Source organism: Mus caroli, chromosome 8 (genome assembly GCF_900094665.2).
Source record: "Mus caroli chromosome 8, CAROLI_EIJ_v1.1, whole genome shotgun sequence".
Lineage (NCBI taxonomy): Eukaryota > Metazoa > Chordata > Mammalia > Rodentia > Muridae > Mus > Mus caroli.
Window position 1 is genome coordinate 54,410,560 of NC_034577.1, and position 15,704 is coordinate 54,426,263.

Here is a 15,704-nt window from a genome sequence, read left to right on the forward strand (position 1 = left end):
ATCACCTTTCCTTTGATTTAATTCTCATTCCCTACAACCATAACGGAACAGAAGGCCAAGTAAGGTAAAAGTTGCTAGAACGTAGAAATATACAGAGACTCCAAGGAAGTCTTGGCGGATTCTGACCCCAGTATGCACACTTAGGACTCTGAGAAAATGGGTACTGAAACGCCTTCAAGCATGTGTTTGTGCTTCTTAGAAGCTATAGTTTGTCCTATCATGCCGAGGCATTGTTTTCCATTATCTCCATAACCTTGTGAATACTTAGGACTAAAAAAAGGAAACTGCAGTAAAAAGATTTTAAAGACAGAAAACAAGTTCAAAGATTTTTGAGCAGAGAGAATATGGGGGAGCTTATGCCAAATCAACAGTAATATAAGTAAGAATTTTTAAAAATATTTCATTAATGAATTATGTTTTATATGTGTATGTCCATTGTTTCTCGCCATCCCCCCCGCCCCCAGTGTGCATGCGCATATGTGTTGTACACACAGAGTTGAGCTCATCAGAATTGCAGTTATAGGTGTTGGCAGGACTCCCAGCTCTGGTCCTTGTGACTATACAGCAAGCACTACTAACCACTGAGCCATCTCTTCAGCTCCAAAGAAACCATTAAAAAATAACTTTACAAGTGAGACGTCAATATGTGTTAGCATATTACTATATGTCCAACACAATTTTAAATTTATATCTGTCTTGGTTGACCTAAACACTACTCTAGAAGTATGTAGTTCATTATTTCTATTTTACTAGGAAGGCTATTGAGGCATGGAAGCTTAAACTTACCAAGTGCCCTATCTGATACATGGTAAAGCCGGAATTTCCCTCTCACTCTAGAATCAACAAACAACTACTGTACCCAGCCATTCTAACATTTTCTGTTTGTTTGTTTTGTAAGCCAATTTCTTATTCTAAAGGGATTCCTTACACATGTCTTTATTTCTTAGGTAAATTTCTTTATTGGTTGGTTGTTATTAGTGTTCTTGTCAACTATGGAAACTTGCCCAATAAAAGATAAATTGATGTGAATTCCCAGTTTGGTTCCTGCTATTGATGATTGACACTAATGATAGTTTCAACAACAAATTCCTCACTATACCAATACATCTTCTTTTTCTTGGACACAGAGCTTGCTTTTTTACTTATTTAATGTTTTACCTATCTATCTATTTATCTTCATCATCATCATCACCATCATCATCACCATGACCATCATCTATACAGTGTTGTGTGCATGTGAGAATCCATTCCTGCACAGCTGTACATGTACCACATTGTTCATGCGGTGGCCAGTGGACAAACTGTAGCCATTGGTTCTCTGCTTTCATCATTTGGGTCCCAGGATTGAATTTAGGTCTCATCAACCTTGGCAGTAAATGCCTTTGCTTGCTGAGCCATCTCTCAGGCCTTGACACTTGATTCCCTGGAATAGTAGCCTGAGCAGCCTTACTGTGGATGTCATGAATGTGCTTGGTATACACTGCGGTGCTGCCCGGGAAGAGGAAATGAAACCCAGAAAGGAGGTAGCAACTGGCCATCTGCAAATGATCAAACCATGAAACAGCAATTCTGGAAAACAGGGCCAATACTTCCTGGGTCGGCAATACAGAGGGACTCCATTTTCTTAAGATCTAAAGCAAAAGATTCAACAGTCTGATCAATGACAGCCTTTACCATAGCAATAAAGCCAATGTTTTAAAGGAAGGCTTCCAAGTGGGCAGGTACTGGAGAGAAGTGGGTTGAGAAAGAACAGAGGTATAGGAAAGAAGACAGAGCATCAAGCAAACCACATACCTTTAATCTGTTGGGTACAGCCAGTGTGTGTGGAGAAGACAGAGAGAAGGCTCCATTTTCACATCACCAAAAGGCACTACTCTGTGGTGGACCTCTTTCAGTTCTAGTGTAACAGTAACCTGTTGTTCTAGGGAACATTTGTTACATAGAAAGGTCTATATATAGAAAATAAAGGACTAAAAATAATATCAAAAGAGTAAGGAACTTAGGTTCCACTGGGTAGAGGGGGAGACAACATATTGGTAGGTATTTGCTTCCTATGGATTTTGCCCTTTTGCATGCTTGCTCTCACCCAAATGACAGGATGGACGGAAGGTATTGAAACTGGGGGACGATGATGGGTAATTCTTATCAGACTTTAGACTTAATTTGGCTAAATTGAAAAGGAACAGTGTGTGTGTGTGTGTGTGTGTGGCTAAGACCCACTCTATCCAATTCATGTTGCTAGACATCAAGACATTTTTTGTGATAGTTTTCTTCTGGTGCTGGGGACTGAACTCAGGGCCCTGAATGTGCTGGGTAGATGTTTTTTTTTTACTGAGTTATATGTACGTGGCTCTTCTGGGTGGTTTCTGGAGTAAATTGTGCATGGTATCAGTGCATAGATAGTACAAATAGTAAAAAAAAAAGTCAGTAGTTTTTAATGTTACCCATAAAAACAGCAACTCACACATCTTAAGATACAAAATACTATGAACACAACTGAAGCCCCTTGCTCCTTTGTCTCTGTGGCTAGTGTCATCTTTAATGTAACATTTGACATTCTTGTGTATTAGTCTGTATTCTGACTACTTCTGTTGTTTTTGAAAGTTACTTTAAGGAAAACATTTATTTATGCAAGTTGTATATATTCATGAGGCCAGGCTGGCCTCAATCCCCCTTTTGCTATGAATTAACCCCCCAGCTTCCACTGCCTGTGTGTTTGTTGGTTTGTTGGCATGTTTCTTCATTTTCCAGTGCTGGGTATCAAACCCTGGGCTTTGTGCATGTTAACCAAGCACTTTGCTAATTAAGCCACTGTGTTCTTTTTTGAACTTACTTACTCTTAGTTGGTATTTTGATTTTGAGTTTTAGATCTGATAAATCCACCTCTGATCTATTCATTATGGATATATCATGAATTAATTTGTTCATTTATTTTTATAGCTTTTTCAGTTTTATTGCGAATACAAGGGCAACATTTTCTTCCAGGTATATATATCTTGAAGTGGAATCTACTCCTAGAGTAATTCAACATGTATTTATTGATCACCTGTTATATGTCAGGTGCCATTTTAGATCCCAGACACTAATAAGTGAAAAAAATTAGTAAGTCTTTATACTCAAGGATTTTTAATTCTATTGAAGGAAATGGATAGTACAATTAAACCAGTAACCCATGGAATGTCACAAAAGTTTATGGAGAAAACTGCCAGATAGTGGAATTGTGTAGTGGGGACCAGGACCCCTCCCCACCCCTTTTAACATAGTAGATATAGAAAGCCATACCCTAAAGATACTTGAAGAAAAAATACGAAGAAAGAACTTTCCATGTAGAAGGGGCAGAAGGCACAGAGGCCTCCAATGAGGGAGGTGCAGTAAGGTCCCACGATGGCTGATGTTGGATCTTCAATGGCAAGAAGCATGGGATAAGTGAAACAGAGAAGACCTTATTAGTACCTGCCAGGACAGTGTATTTTATTTCACTTTGTTCCAGCTAAGAAGTCACTGCATGCAGTGGTGTGCTGACAGTTCACTGAAAAGAACTATGCTGAGTGTCATGTGGACTCAGATGAGCAAAGGTAGGCCCAAGAGGTCTGTTAGAGGCAGTGCTAGTATCTGAGCCAGGGGCTGAAGCTTAAAGTGGAGCATGCTCGCAGTGATGGAGTGAAGAATCAGACTCAGAGATCTGAAATGGAGAAGCAACTGAGTTGTTGGATGGACCAGAGATGGGGTTGAGAACAAGTGCAGTCAAGGGTGACTGTCATAATTTTTTCTTGAACTTCTAGAAAGGACGTCTAGACATTTTACATTAGATATTCACAGAGATGTGATGTAAAGGTTTCATGTGTGTACATCTTATACTCACTGGTTATCCTAAAACTGGGCTCCAAATTCTGTATAACTCTGTGCCCTACTGTAGTAACACCAAATGTAATTGTCGATTATTTTTATTTTGATATGTATGTAGCATTCTCAACGTTGACTATTCTTGGAATAATCTTGGGCTAAGCCATCTGTATCTTCACATTTATAATCTCCTGGCTATGGCATGATTGCCATATTACCCGAAACCATCACAGTTCATACAGATAGTCTTACTAAGATAAATATCCGTGGTATGCTTTATTATGATTATTCTTGAGGGAACGCAAATATCCACAGACCGGGCTGGATTGATTTCACATGGACACTCTCGTTGCTTTGGCTTTTGAGGAGGATCAAGGTCTTGTTCACATAAACTTTGTGAAGGCACTAAAGGTGCTGAGTTTTAATTATAAAAAGAAAGAATTTAATTAATTGCAATTGCATATATCAAATAAAACTTGACAAGGCTAATAAGGATGACCTAGTAGGCATCTGTTAGGAGGAACTGTGTCTGGAATATTAAAGCAGATGCTGGATCCTTTTCACTTCGGTAGTTGAGTGCTTGGAAGTATTTTCCCTTTCATAAATGTATACATCCACCTCACAATGATCTGAATATGAAAGTGTGTAGACCACTCCTCCTAACTAGAAGGCTTAGCTTTCTTTACAGCTATTATGCGGAGAATATGAACACTCTTTTAACATGTATGTTAGCTGATGATTGTTAATGGATTGAAGATAAAGAGGCACAACCATGAAAACTGTGATTTCTTTATATAGAAAATATCACGCTATCATCTCTTTGAAAATATTTGGACTATGATTTCCTCCATACCTTGATTTTTATAGATGGAAGTTCCCCTCACTTCTACTTCTGGAGGTTGCCAGAGAGCCAGACACAGCAGTTCAGAAATAAGGACAGTGGTGGGACCTTCTTATGGACCAGACCGCATAAAGAATAAAAATCCCTGACGTACATTCTAGGCTCTGTGATTAATTAACCATTTTTTATTACTTGGTGTTTTATTGTACAGTTTCATATCTAGGGCCTCTTAAATTTAGGTGGTTTGAAAGATAAAATTTCCATTAAAAATACTTTTAAATGCAGAAATGTAGGCCAAGTCTGGTGGCATACACTTTAATCCCAGCACTAAGGAAGCAGAGGTAGGTGAATCTCTGTGAGTTTGTGGCCAGTCTGGCCCTATGTAGCTCTGCATAGTGAGTTCCAGGACAGTCAGGGTTACATAGTGGGGCTCTGTCTCAGAAGAAGAAGAAAGAAGATGAGGAGGAAGAAGACAAGGAAAAGGAGGAAGACTCCCATTTATAATACCAAAGCCATGATGTTTTGAGACTAAACTTTGCTGTCTAGTCCAGACTGATCTAAAAATCAAGATCATTCTGCCTCTATCCTCCCAGTGCTAGGTTTATAGGTAGGCACCCAACCCACATTCAAGAACTAGTTATCCACTCAAAGGCTGAGCACGCAGAAGACCAAGAAAGGTGAGTGGTGTCAGGTACCCTGCCCCTAGGCCCCTCTAAAGACTGAAAAAGGAGGGCCATTAGAACAGGACATGAATGGAGCAACAGATGATGTAACAGTTCACCTTGTATGAGACAGGAGAAACGGCTCAGAGGTTAGGAGTGCTTGCGGCTCAATCAGGAGGACTACAGTTCACATCCTATCAGATGGCACACAAAGTCCTCAATGATGTCTTTTTGGCCTCTGGAGGCCACTGCACACACATGTGCACATACAGTTACAGAGAGACATACACAAATAAATACAAGCACACATGTTCACAAATACATAAAAATTTTGAAAAAATTAAACAAAATTGTTAACAAATAATTTATATACATATGTATATAAATTATATACATATGTATGTAAATATACATATGTATATAAATTATAATTTGTTATATATGCATGTGTCTATCTATCTATCTATCTATCTATCTATCTATCTATCTATCTATCTATCTATCTTCTCTTTCCTTTAACTGTTGAGATTGTTTTCTGGGTATGTAAGAATAAAGGAGGGAAAGAACTCTGCTTTCACATTTTCTTCGTGACATTTGTACCGGTAGGGACAGTGCTTGTGTTTAAAGTAGGAATGCCTTGAAATGACTGGTTTGCCTTCTCATTACTGTTCCTCCCACTTCTCCTTTTATCTGGGGCTACTTTATCTAATTTATTAGTTTGGTGATGCTCAGGGCTTTCTTCTGTTTTGATTTTTAAAGACAGAGACTCACCATATAGTCCTGGCTGGCCTGAAACTCATTATGTAGACCAGTCTGGCCTTGAACTCAAAAGAGATCTGCTTCCCAGTGCTGGGATTAAAGGCTTGTGCTACCAAGTCTGGCCTGGGGCTTTGGAGCAGTCTCTGTCTTGGCCTTATTTAAGGATCTCTAAGCTAGCAGTAAGTTGCCTAGCCATGCAGTTGTAGGAAGCTGTTTCCTGATCCGGGCGCCGCACAAATGCAGTCACTAAATGTCGGCCTCATGGCGTCAGAGCTGAATGTGTATTCCTTGTGCTGCGCCTGTGTCCTCCTGAAACCCAGGTCTTGCTGCTCACTGGCTTATACTATTGACAAGTGAAGTTTCTCCCTGTGTTCTAGTCCCTACCTCAAGATCCTGCCACCTGCTGCCATACCTGCCAACAGTGCATTCTTTCCTCTGGTTGGCCACCCAGGCACACCCTGTTCCTTCCCAGGATAGCTGCCAGCCACCCAATACTATGCGCCTCTGTGTTTATCAAGCATTATCTTTTGAGCTTTTGCCCACTGATTGCTTCAGATTCCTTGACACTCCCTTCCTCTCCATAAGACAGTCAACTACTTCTAGATCCTTAGAAGGTGTCCTGCCAAAGATGAACTAGGTCTCACTAATATGTAGGTCAGTGTCCCTGAATGGATGCAGGCTGAGCCAGTTTCTCATGCCCCAGTGTGAGCACTTTTTATTAAAAGATTTTCTTCCTCACACAAAATTGTCTTCACAGAAGGTTTTCTGCTAAGACCATCACGTCTCACGTGGTCAATAAAGTTTAATGATCGTGCAGTTTGGTGTATTTCCAAATGCATGATCAAGATGACCAAGATCCCTCAAACAGGAATGAAAACAAGCCTCATCCCCCCTGACCTCGTGTATTTATAGTCTTCTTCTTAAAGCAAAATAAAACAAAAACAAACCCTAAAGGATACAAAACGGCCAGTTAACTAAACAATGAGCAATGAAGCATTTTTTACCAAAGATTTAATGACTGTTTACCATGTCAAATGAACATTGGTCATTGATTTCAGTACACTGAAATAATTAATAATACTATGCTACTAACTAAATGTCTAAACCTACTGTCCCCAGTTGTCCCCGAGAAGCCCGGGCATGATTTTGATGGCCCCCTGTGTTATCAAACGACGAAGTGAACCTTAACAGGGAATCATGCCTGCTCATTTGATTGGGTCCTTCGGTGCTGAGTGGAGTGCTCTCAGTCCGTTTTGACATGTTATACATTTGCTACTGGGTTCCACTTGCAAGAGACTGTTTTGCACATAAATGTAAATTGAACCATAAAGTTTCAAAGTCAGTAACATTGTTTTGCACATACATATATTCCTCACCGATTATTTGCTCCTAAAATTGAGAGGTTTTAAAAAACCAAAATAGAATCTGAAAGAAAGCATTACAATCTTCTGGAAAACACATAAATGCAGAATCCAGACCCGCGTGTCTGAGTAAACACATTAAGAAGGTTTTTACCGCCCCCTGCTGTCAGTTTCTTAAAATAGCAAGCATTACAGTAAAAGTTGACAATGTTAGACTAGCTGGTGAATAATACCAATGCTTTATTCTAAGCAATGATTGCGAAGTAAGAAATCCATGCCAGCGACGTGTGCATGAGCTCACACAGGAACGAAAAACGCATGAGGTCTGTTTTGACCTTGTGTAGTTGACCTTGTCCATTTCATTCTTTTCCTAAACTAAATTATTGGAATTTGCTTTTAAACATTTATATAGATTGGATAAAACATTCAAATAACCCAATGGATGCCCATCTTTGTAGTCTAATCCTGACTTGCAATTAAGAAAGTAGGCATGCTGAAGAGCCTGGGTAATGATAGCTACAAGGCCACAGCAAGGCATTATTATTTTACATATGGTTTAATTCAGACATCATAGAATAGAATGTGATTCCTTATTACATTTTCATCTCATGGTTGAAGACACCAAGTCTCAAAAGCCTCTTGTTTTAAGAGACAAGTCCGAGGAAGATCCCTGATTGTAAGCCCTGCAATACTCTAAGTCCTGTAAGGTCCCTCTCTTAAACGTTTATTGTACGGGAGGAGGTATACAGCCTGTAACTTAGAAAGAAGAATTTAAAAGAATCATAATGGGCATGTGGGGTGCTTTGGGGCTCTAGGTATGCACTCAGTTCGCTGTCATCTTTGGCGATGTCCTGTGGCTAAGCATAGAAAACCAACCTGCTGTGCTATGGACTTGGTTCATTGTTCTCCTACATAGAAATTCTGCCTACTCTGGTTGCTACACTTTGGAGATGCAGGTGTTTGTTTGTCTCTAATTAATAAGGCATACTAACCCATTCCTTAGACTGGATGTCTATTTTAGGATTTATTTATGCTTGATTTCTGTACACTGTCATCTCTGTTCCTCTGGATAACTCTAGCTTTAGGTTAATTTTTTACCTTTTTCAGTGACTCATGACTAAAACCACTCACTTTTCTCCATACTTTGGATAAACCATTTAGATATTTTACACTCCCTAGGCTCTGTAAAATCTGCACTCCTATATAACAGCTGGTTTTTCTCATTGCCTCTTCAAGTGACAACAAAACCTGCCCCAGCTGGGACAACCTAGTGGTGTTGGCTATTTGGCCTGCTTTTGATTTAGCAGGTTTTTGAGAAAATCTACTGCAGAGACCACAGGACGCACAATCCATGAAATTTCCCGTCTCCCTTGAAGTCACCCCGGAGGTCAATAAAATCACGCTACATTCACAATAAGAGTTCTTACCTGACCCTGGGCGTTGGGTTTCCTGTGACTCTACACTCCAAATAAACTCTGCTTCCTTCTGCAACTTCTTGGCTCCTCAGCTTCTGGATGAACCGAGGTGCAGTTGGCACGTGGCGGGCTTTCTGGGGCTGTGGGTGCGGGAGGTGAGCGAGTGGCAAGGTCTCTTCTGAGGCCTGGTGGGCCTGGTAGCAAAGGCTGCTCTGGGCTTGCTTGACTTCTGCGTCCATCTCCAGTTGATCTAGCTGGTCTGCAGTGGGGCTCTGGCTGGCTGAGGCACTCATCAGGGTTGATGGCTGATTTTTAGGAGACAGATACCCACTGTCTGGTGATGAGGACTCACCATTTGGGCTTCTGTTCCTTGGCTTTGCCGCTTCTCTAAATATGGATGTCAGTTCCTCGATGAAACTAGCCGCCTTGTCGCACAGTTGGCTCTGGGGGCCAGCCTTGCTTTGCTGGGCAGTTTTGGGCTTTGAACTTGGATTGGGATTTTTTGCACCTCGTTTTTCAGCCTTGCAGAGGCTCCTGATGTAGCTGGGGCTGGCCAGCAGGGGTGATACCCCGGGTTTTCTCTTTGAACCTGGGGAAGTGATCCTTTCAGCTTGATCTCCTGTTAGAGGCTGAACAGGTGCTTGCCTGCTATCCGGAGGTCCTTCTGAGGAAGTCTGCTCGCCTGATTTCAGCTCCTCATGGGAAGGAGTTTCGCAGAGGCTTATGGGAGACTTGCTGAAAATCTGCGAGATCTCCTTCTCAGAGTCAAAATCTTCAGTTTCAGAGTTGTCTATAGCTCTGCGTGCCAGGTCAAGGCTTTTATTTATTTCTTCCTGACTGAGGAAAGCAGAGAGGCCTGGAAAGAAGTCAGCACTTTTGCCCTCTTCCTGCACGTCTGATAAGGAGTCATAGAAGGAGTCGTGGGAGGATGTCTCTGACATATTTGAGCAATCTCCACACACTCGTTGCTTGTAGCAGGAAGGCTGGAAGCACAGGAAACCTGTGTCCTTGCTTTCTGAAAGACAACACAGAATTTTCATCAGTGCTAATCACCCCTCTCCTGATTTTTTTACATATCGCTAGTAACAACAAATTGGAAGAAACATTAAGATGAACCAATATAGCAATCTTCTTTATTCTATAAATTGGAAGAAAGACCAAATATTTGTGGGCTTACAACTTACAACTCGTGAAGCATTTATTTTAGGTTTTCAACGTAACGTCTTACTGTGTAGCTCAGCCTGGCCTTAAACACACACTCTTCTTATCTCTGTTTCTAGGTCTGAGAACTAGAGGCTGGGTTACAATGCCTGGCATGGCTTGTAATTGTAGGCTGACATGCTCGCTGTAAGTGAGCAACTACTACCAAATGATACAAGGAGAGGAGGATGCTTCCAGCGGGTCCACAGTGGACACATAGGGGGCTGTTTTGTGTGCCTTTCTTCACCACAAAGTTCATCGGTGGTCTCAATGCAGCAATGAGTAGTTCTGACTGTCCTAGTTTGGTTTCTGTTACTGAGATCAATACTATGAGCAGAAGCAATTTGGGAAGAAAAGGTCTATTTGGTTTATAGGTTACCATCCATCATGGAGGGAGCCAAGGAAGGGCCTCATGCAGGAACCCGGAGGGGGGAGCTAAAGCAGAGACCATGAAGGGATGCTGCTTACTGGCTTGCTCTCCGCGCTTGTTCAGCTCACGTTTTTATACAACTCAGGAGCACCTCCCACAGTGGGCTAAGCGTTTTCACATCAATCATAGAACAAGAACATGACCCCGGACGGACATGCCCACAGGACAATCTGATGGAGTCCATTTCTCAATTGAGTTGCTTTTCACAGGTGACTCTGGTTTGCGTCATGATGACAAAAGGCAACCGGTACACTGACTTTATTCATGTGATCCTAATCCACCACTGGCAAATGAACAATCTCAGATTTCCCTCATTTAATAACTATAAATAGAAAGATTAAGTATTGTGTTTATCAGTTATGGTGTATTTATTTATTTATGTCTCAATAAACTGTCTCAACCTTTATGTGCAGTCACATCATGTATATTCATTCATTCATTCATTCATTCATTAAACATAATTATAACAGGTAACAATAATCACATCCTAACTTTCAGGTACTGGGAGTACATGTCTGCTCCATACTAAGTATTCCCAAACGGTTCTCTCAAAAGACAGGGTGTATAAATGTATTGAGTTTTTAACTTTGTGGCTGAAGCACTTCTGTTATACTTATTAGATGGCATGTTAGCATGAAGCCAGCCATAGATAAGATATAAATTAATTAGCATGACTATGTCACTTTATGTGTGGACACTGATTCTTAAATGTTAATCTTTAAAAGTTGTAATATTCTTGTTTTGTTTTTATTTGGAGACATGTCTAACCATGTAGTTCAGGTTGGCTTTGGCCTTGAACTTGTAGTTCTCCAGCCTCAGTCTATGAAAAGAGTTGGCATTAAAGACATGTGCAATGTGCACACACGTGCATATACTTGCTTATGAGCACATGAAGGTGGTTTACCAGCAAAGAGCTAAATGCTGTCAGGATCTTGGTTTTGTTATTCTTCTCTAGCCTAGAGGCAATCTACAGTTGTATCTGATTGGCTATAATAAAGGTCTGACAGCCAATAGCTGGGCAGAAAGTAGAGGGCAGAACAGAAGGATGCTGGGAGAAGAAATGAGACTCAGAGATTCACCAGCAGACAAGGAGGCAAACTGAGGGACCAGAGTGTAACAGAGAGGTAGAGCTAGGCACGTGATGGGATATAGTGTCCGATTAAGTTAGATAGCTTTCTGGGAGACTGCCCTAACTAGAAGGCCTAAGATTTAAAATATTAAAAAAATCTTTGTGTCATTATTTATACTGCTGGCAGGTCCAAGAAGTCACGTTATAGTAGGGCTTCATATTTCCAAGAGCTAGAGTTATATAGGGGGTTGTGTACCACCCTATATTGGTGCTCAACTAGTCTCCTAAAAGAGCAGTAAAGACTCTTAACCATTGAGTTATCTGTTAAGACTCTAAAGGAATTTTGTTTTTCAGTGAAAAAAAAAAAACCATCGTTCTGTACATAAAATGTTAATAGGATGGATTCACTCCAGAGGATGATGTTTCCTGACTGGCTCTTGACCCAGAATCATGGCATAGTCATCATTCCAGTCAATAGTTAAAAAGTCACATGGGGTAATAAAATGGGGAAGCTGTAATCATTAAACAAATGACATGAAGGTAATATAAAAATGTGATAGAGCTTCAAAAGTATGTGAAAAGTACATAGGAACTGTAGGAACGATGTGGGGGAGGGAAGTACTCTGGCTTTAAAGGATGCATAAGACATCTATGTGTTCTGCAGGGGACACTTATGTGTGAACATTTTCGGAATCAAATAAAGGGTGCTTCAGTATCTTAGGCCTCAGTTTAAATCCCTCTTTTGCTTACTGAAGCAATGAGTCTCCTGCCACTCTAATTGTGATGTTCTTTTTTTCGATGTTACTTATAGCATCATAGGAGGAAAGGTTAAAAGTCCCCAAAGTAATCGTTCCTTCAAGAATTAGTTTAGAAATCATCAAAGGAAGTTATTGAACCTGCTGAGTTTCAGCTTTGTAAGGTTTGTCAGTCGTAACCTAGTGGGATATCACTCAGAAGTGTGACAATTGGGCCAATATTCTTGAAGCAGCTTTCCATCTAAGGAAATCTGATGGATTGGTCAGAATATCCTGATGATTGATCTTAATTGTCAGCTTGATAGGATTTGGAATCACCTAGGAGACACACCTCTGGAAGGTGTTTTGAGAAGGTAAACTGATTATTTATTTATTTATTTATCTATTTATTTTTTGAGACAGGGTTTCTCTGTGTAGCCCTGGCTGTCATGGCATTCACTTTGTAGATCAGGCTGGCCTCGAACTCAGAAATCCACCTGCCTCTGCCTCCCAAGTGCTGGGATTAAAGGTGTGTGCTACCACTGAAAGAGACCTAACAGTGGACAGCTCCTTTCAAAATCGATGACCCAAATATAAAGGGATCCAGGGTAAAAGGAATACGGATGCCTGCCCTCACACCTTCCTCAGCTAGTGCATGTATTTCTGCTGCTGTGGTCCTCCATTGACTGCAAACTCAATTTTCTTTGAACTTCCAATGAAGATTAAATATCAGCGACTCTCCAGGGAATCCCCAGGTCTTCAGCACTGGTTTTAGGCATTGGAACTGCTTAGGTATCTAACTTTGTGAACTGGGAAAATCCTAAAGCTCCACTGTCCTGTTCCTCTCATTGTGCTTACTTCTATCAACTCAATGGGTCTCTAGTTCAATGGTTTTCAACCTATGGGTCACAACCCCTTTGGGGGTCGAACAACCCTTTCACAGGGGTCGTTTATCAGATATCCTGCTTTCAAATATTATATTCCGGTTTGTAACATTAGCAAAATTAAAGTTATGAAGTGGCAGTGAAATAATTTTATGGTTGGTGGGGGAGCTCACCAAAACATGAGGAACTGTATTAAAGGGTCACAGCATTAGAAAGGTTGGATCCACCATTCTAGTTCCTTGGCCTTGACTGTTCTGTAGCATGCAGCCATCTTAATTATTCTCTGATGAAGAAAGTTTGTACTCAGTTCACTTTTAATATGTAAATATATATGTTTTATGAGCAACAGGCAGTTAAACTATAATTTTGAGATGACAGAATCATGGTAAAAATAAACAAGTATAAAACAAATATGCATATAAAATTTTACTTAGCTAATTAATCATGAAACCATTAAGAGTTTACAACAATTTCAAAGAAGGCAATGAAGACTACACACATGTGCAAATGATTATGAGTGCTTAAAATTTTTGGTAGACTTACAACTAGTTAAGATCTATACAACAATAAAATACAATGTTTGGAGTCATACAGAATACAAGTCAGTACTATTTTTGCTGGAAAAGCAATAATTTGTATGTCTGTGAAACACTCAGCCCAGCATGGTTGCACATGCCTACAATCTAGCACTCAGGAGTTGGGAGGCAGCCTATTCTAAGGAGAAAGTTCCAGGCCAGCCAGAGATCCACAGAGAGACTCTCCCTACATAGAAGAACCAAGGTTCAGGTCTAGGCAGTGGATCCAGAGCTCCATCTTAACCATGTACTTTAGCACTGTTAAATTATAGTTTTACAAACAAGATTCCTAAACCATGTATCATATTAATAAAACAGGTTCAGAAACAAGATCCATACATCACTAACTCCACTATAATTTAGTATAATATGAGAATATTATGATACATTTTAATGCTTCAGGAAAAGAATTATAGAAGAAAGCTTAAGCTAAGTGAATGATGGGAAACAGCCGCTTCTTATTGTAAAGTAGGGAGTGTTTGCTGCAGGCACATATTGTCTCACCTGCTTGCTAACTCAAGTGTTGGTTTTCAACAGGCGCCACCTGATGGGATCCAGTTGTCAGGATTAGGTGCCATTTAAAAATTGCTTGCACAGTGAAAAGTGAATTAATAGCATGATTGCATCCTGCTCCAGATTCAATTTTCAGCTCAGTTATTGCTGCTGTAACATGCATGCGGGCTAGGGAAAAAAACGCTCACTCAATGAGGGATGAACAAGAGAGGTTTCCAAGTGGCCCGAGGTCACTGGAAAATTGTGCTTCAGAGATTTTTGTGTCATTCAACACCCCAACATGAAAAGACCATCTTTAAAAGTAATGATGCACAGCTGAAAACATCTCCATTATTTCCCTGAGACTTCCTGTTGGATGCTAAATCATGTTTTTTTCTAATCCAATGAGGTTGTGAGAGATGCAGACTATGAAGCAAAATTAAAAGTTCAACTTATCTTGCTTTTAGTCAGAAAAGAGGGAAGGAGAGAAATGCCAGTGTAAGGGGAGATTCTGATTCTAACATCCTGTTCCCCAATTAGTTGTTGATTTGTGAGTAAAGAAGGCGAGGGGCCAATTGCTGGGTGAAAGGTACAGGCAGGACTTCCAGGTCCCAGGAGAAAAAGGCAGACCCAGGGACATAGAGAGGGTCGTTCCTGCCATGCTTTGGAGGAAGAAGAATGAAACTACCATGTTTCAGGGGGAGCTTGGGCCTGTGGCCTCCACTGAAGGCAGGTAGTCAAGGATGTTTGGCAGGGGCTAGGTGGGACTAACTACGAAGTTAAGGGCAGGTGGAAAGACAGGGATAATAAATTGGTAAGGGCGTGCTTTTCCAGGTGGGAGATAGTAACTCCCAGTCATTGTGCCAAGAAGGCAAATTATAAAGGAATTAAGTGTGTGTGTGTGTGTGTGTGTGTGTGTGTGTGTGTGTGAGTGTGAGTGAGTGAGTGTGTGTGTCTGTGTGTGTCTGTGTCTGTGTCTGTGTCTGTGTCTGTGTCTGTGTCTGTGTCTGTGTCTGTGTCTGTGTGTGTCTGTGTGTCTTTCATCTGAGGATTCAAGGTTGAGGCTGGTAGGGTGACCCACTTCCCAGAGCAAAGGCCTGTAGAGCAAAAGGGAAGTCAGGAGGGTCAGAGCACAGTTGACCCCTGGCAAAGGCAGTAGCTTTTAAAACTACACGCAACATGCCAGAAGGGAAATTTTCTCCTTCAGCAAGCAGCACAGGCATCTTGAGGAATAGAGGCATCCTCCATAGCTTTTGATCTCTCACTGCTTCCTCTCCAGTACTTTGAGTGGCCTGAAAATTCCTCTTTTTATTTTTTTATTTTTTTTTTATTTGTGAATAATTTTATTTGAATTTTCTTTCCAATTATTACCATTCTACTCTTAAATGTGTTATTCAAAGTTTTTTTTTTTTGAATTCTACTTTTCTTTTTTTTTTTTT

The 15,704-nt window shown here is 40.6% G+C and overlaps 1 protein-coding gene and 1 long non-coding RNA gene across 2 annotated transcripts in view; one reads left to right on the forward strand and one right to left on the reverse strand.

Moving 5' to 3' along the window:
• Positions 1 to 15,704, reverse strand: part of Palld (palladin, cytoskeletal associated protein) — a 384,747-nt gene that overhangs the window by 348,608 nt on the left and 20,435 nt on the right. The window contains exon 2 of the mRNA XM_021170928.2: positions 8,894 to 9,896. Within this exon, the coding sequence (XP_021026587.1) occupies positions 8,894 to 9,822 (929 nt within the window). The 5' untranslated portion in view covers positions 9,823 to 9,896. The remainder of the gene's footprint in view (positions 1 to 8,893; positions 9,897 to 15,704) is intronic.
• The window catches only part of LOC110300676, a 74,595-nt gene that overhangs the window by 17,665 nt on the left and 41,226 nt on the right, over positions 1 to 15,704 (forward strand). The gene's annotated exons all lie outside the window — the stretch shown is intronic.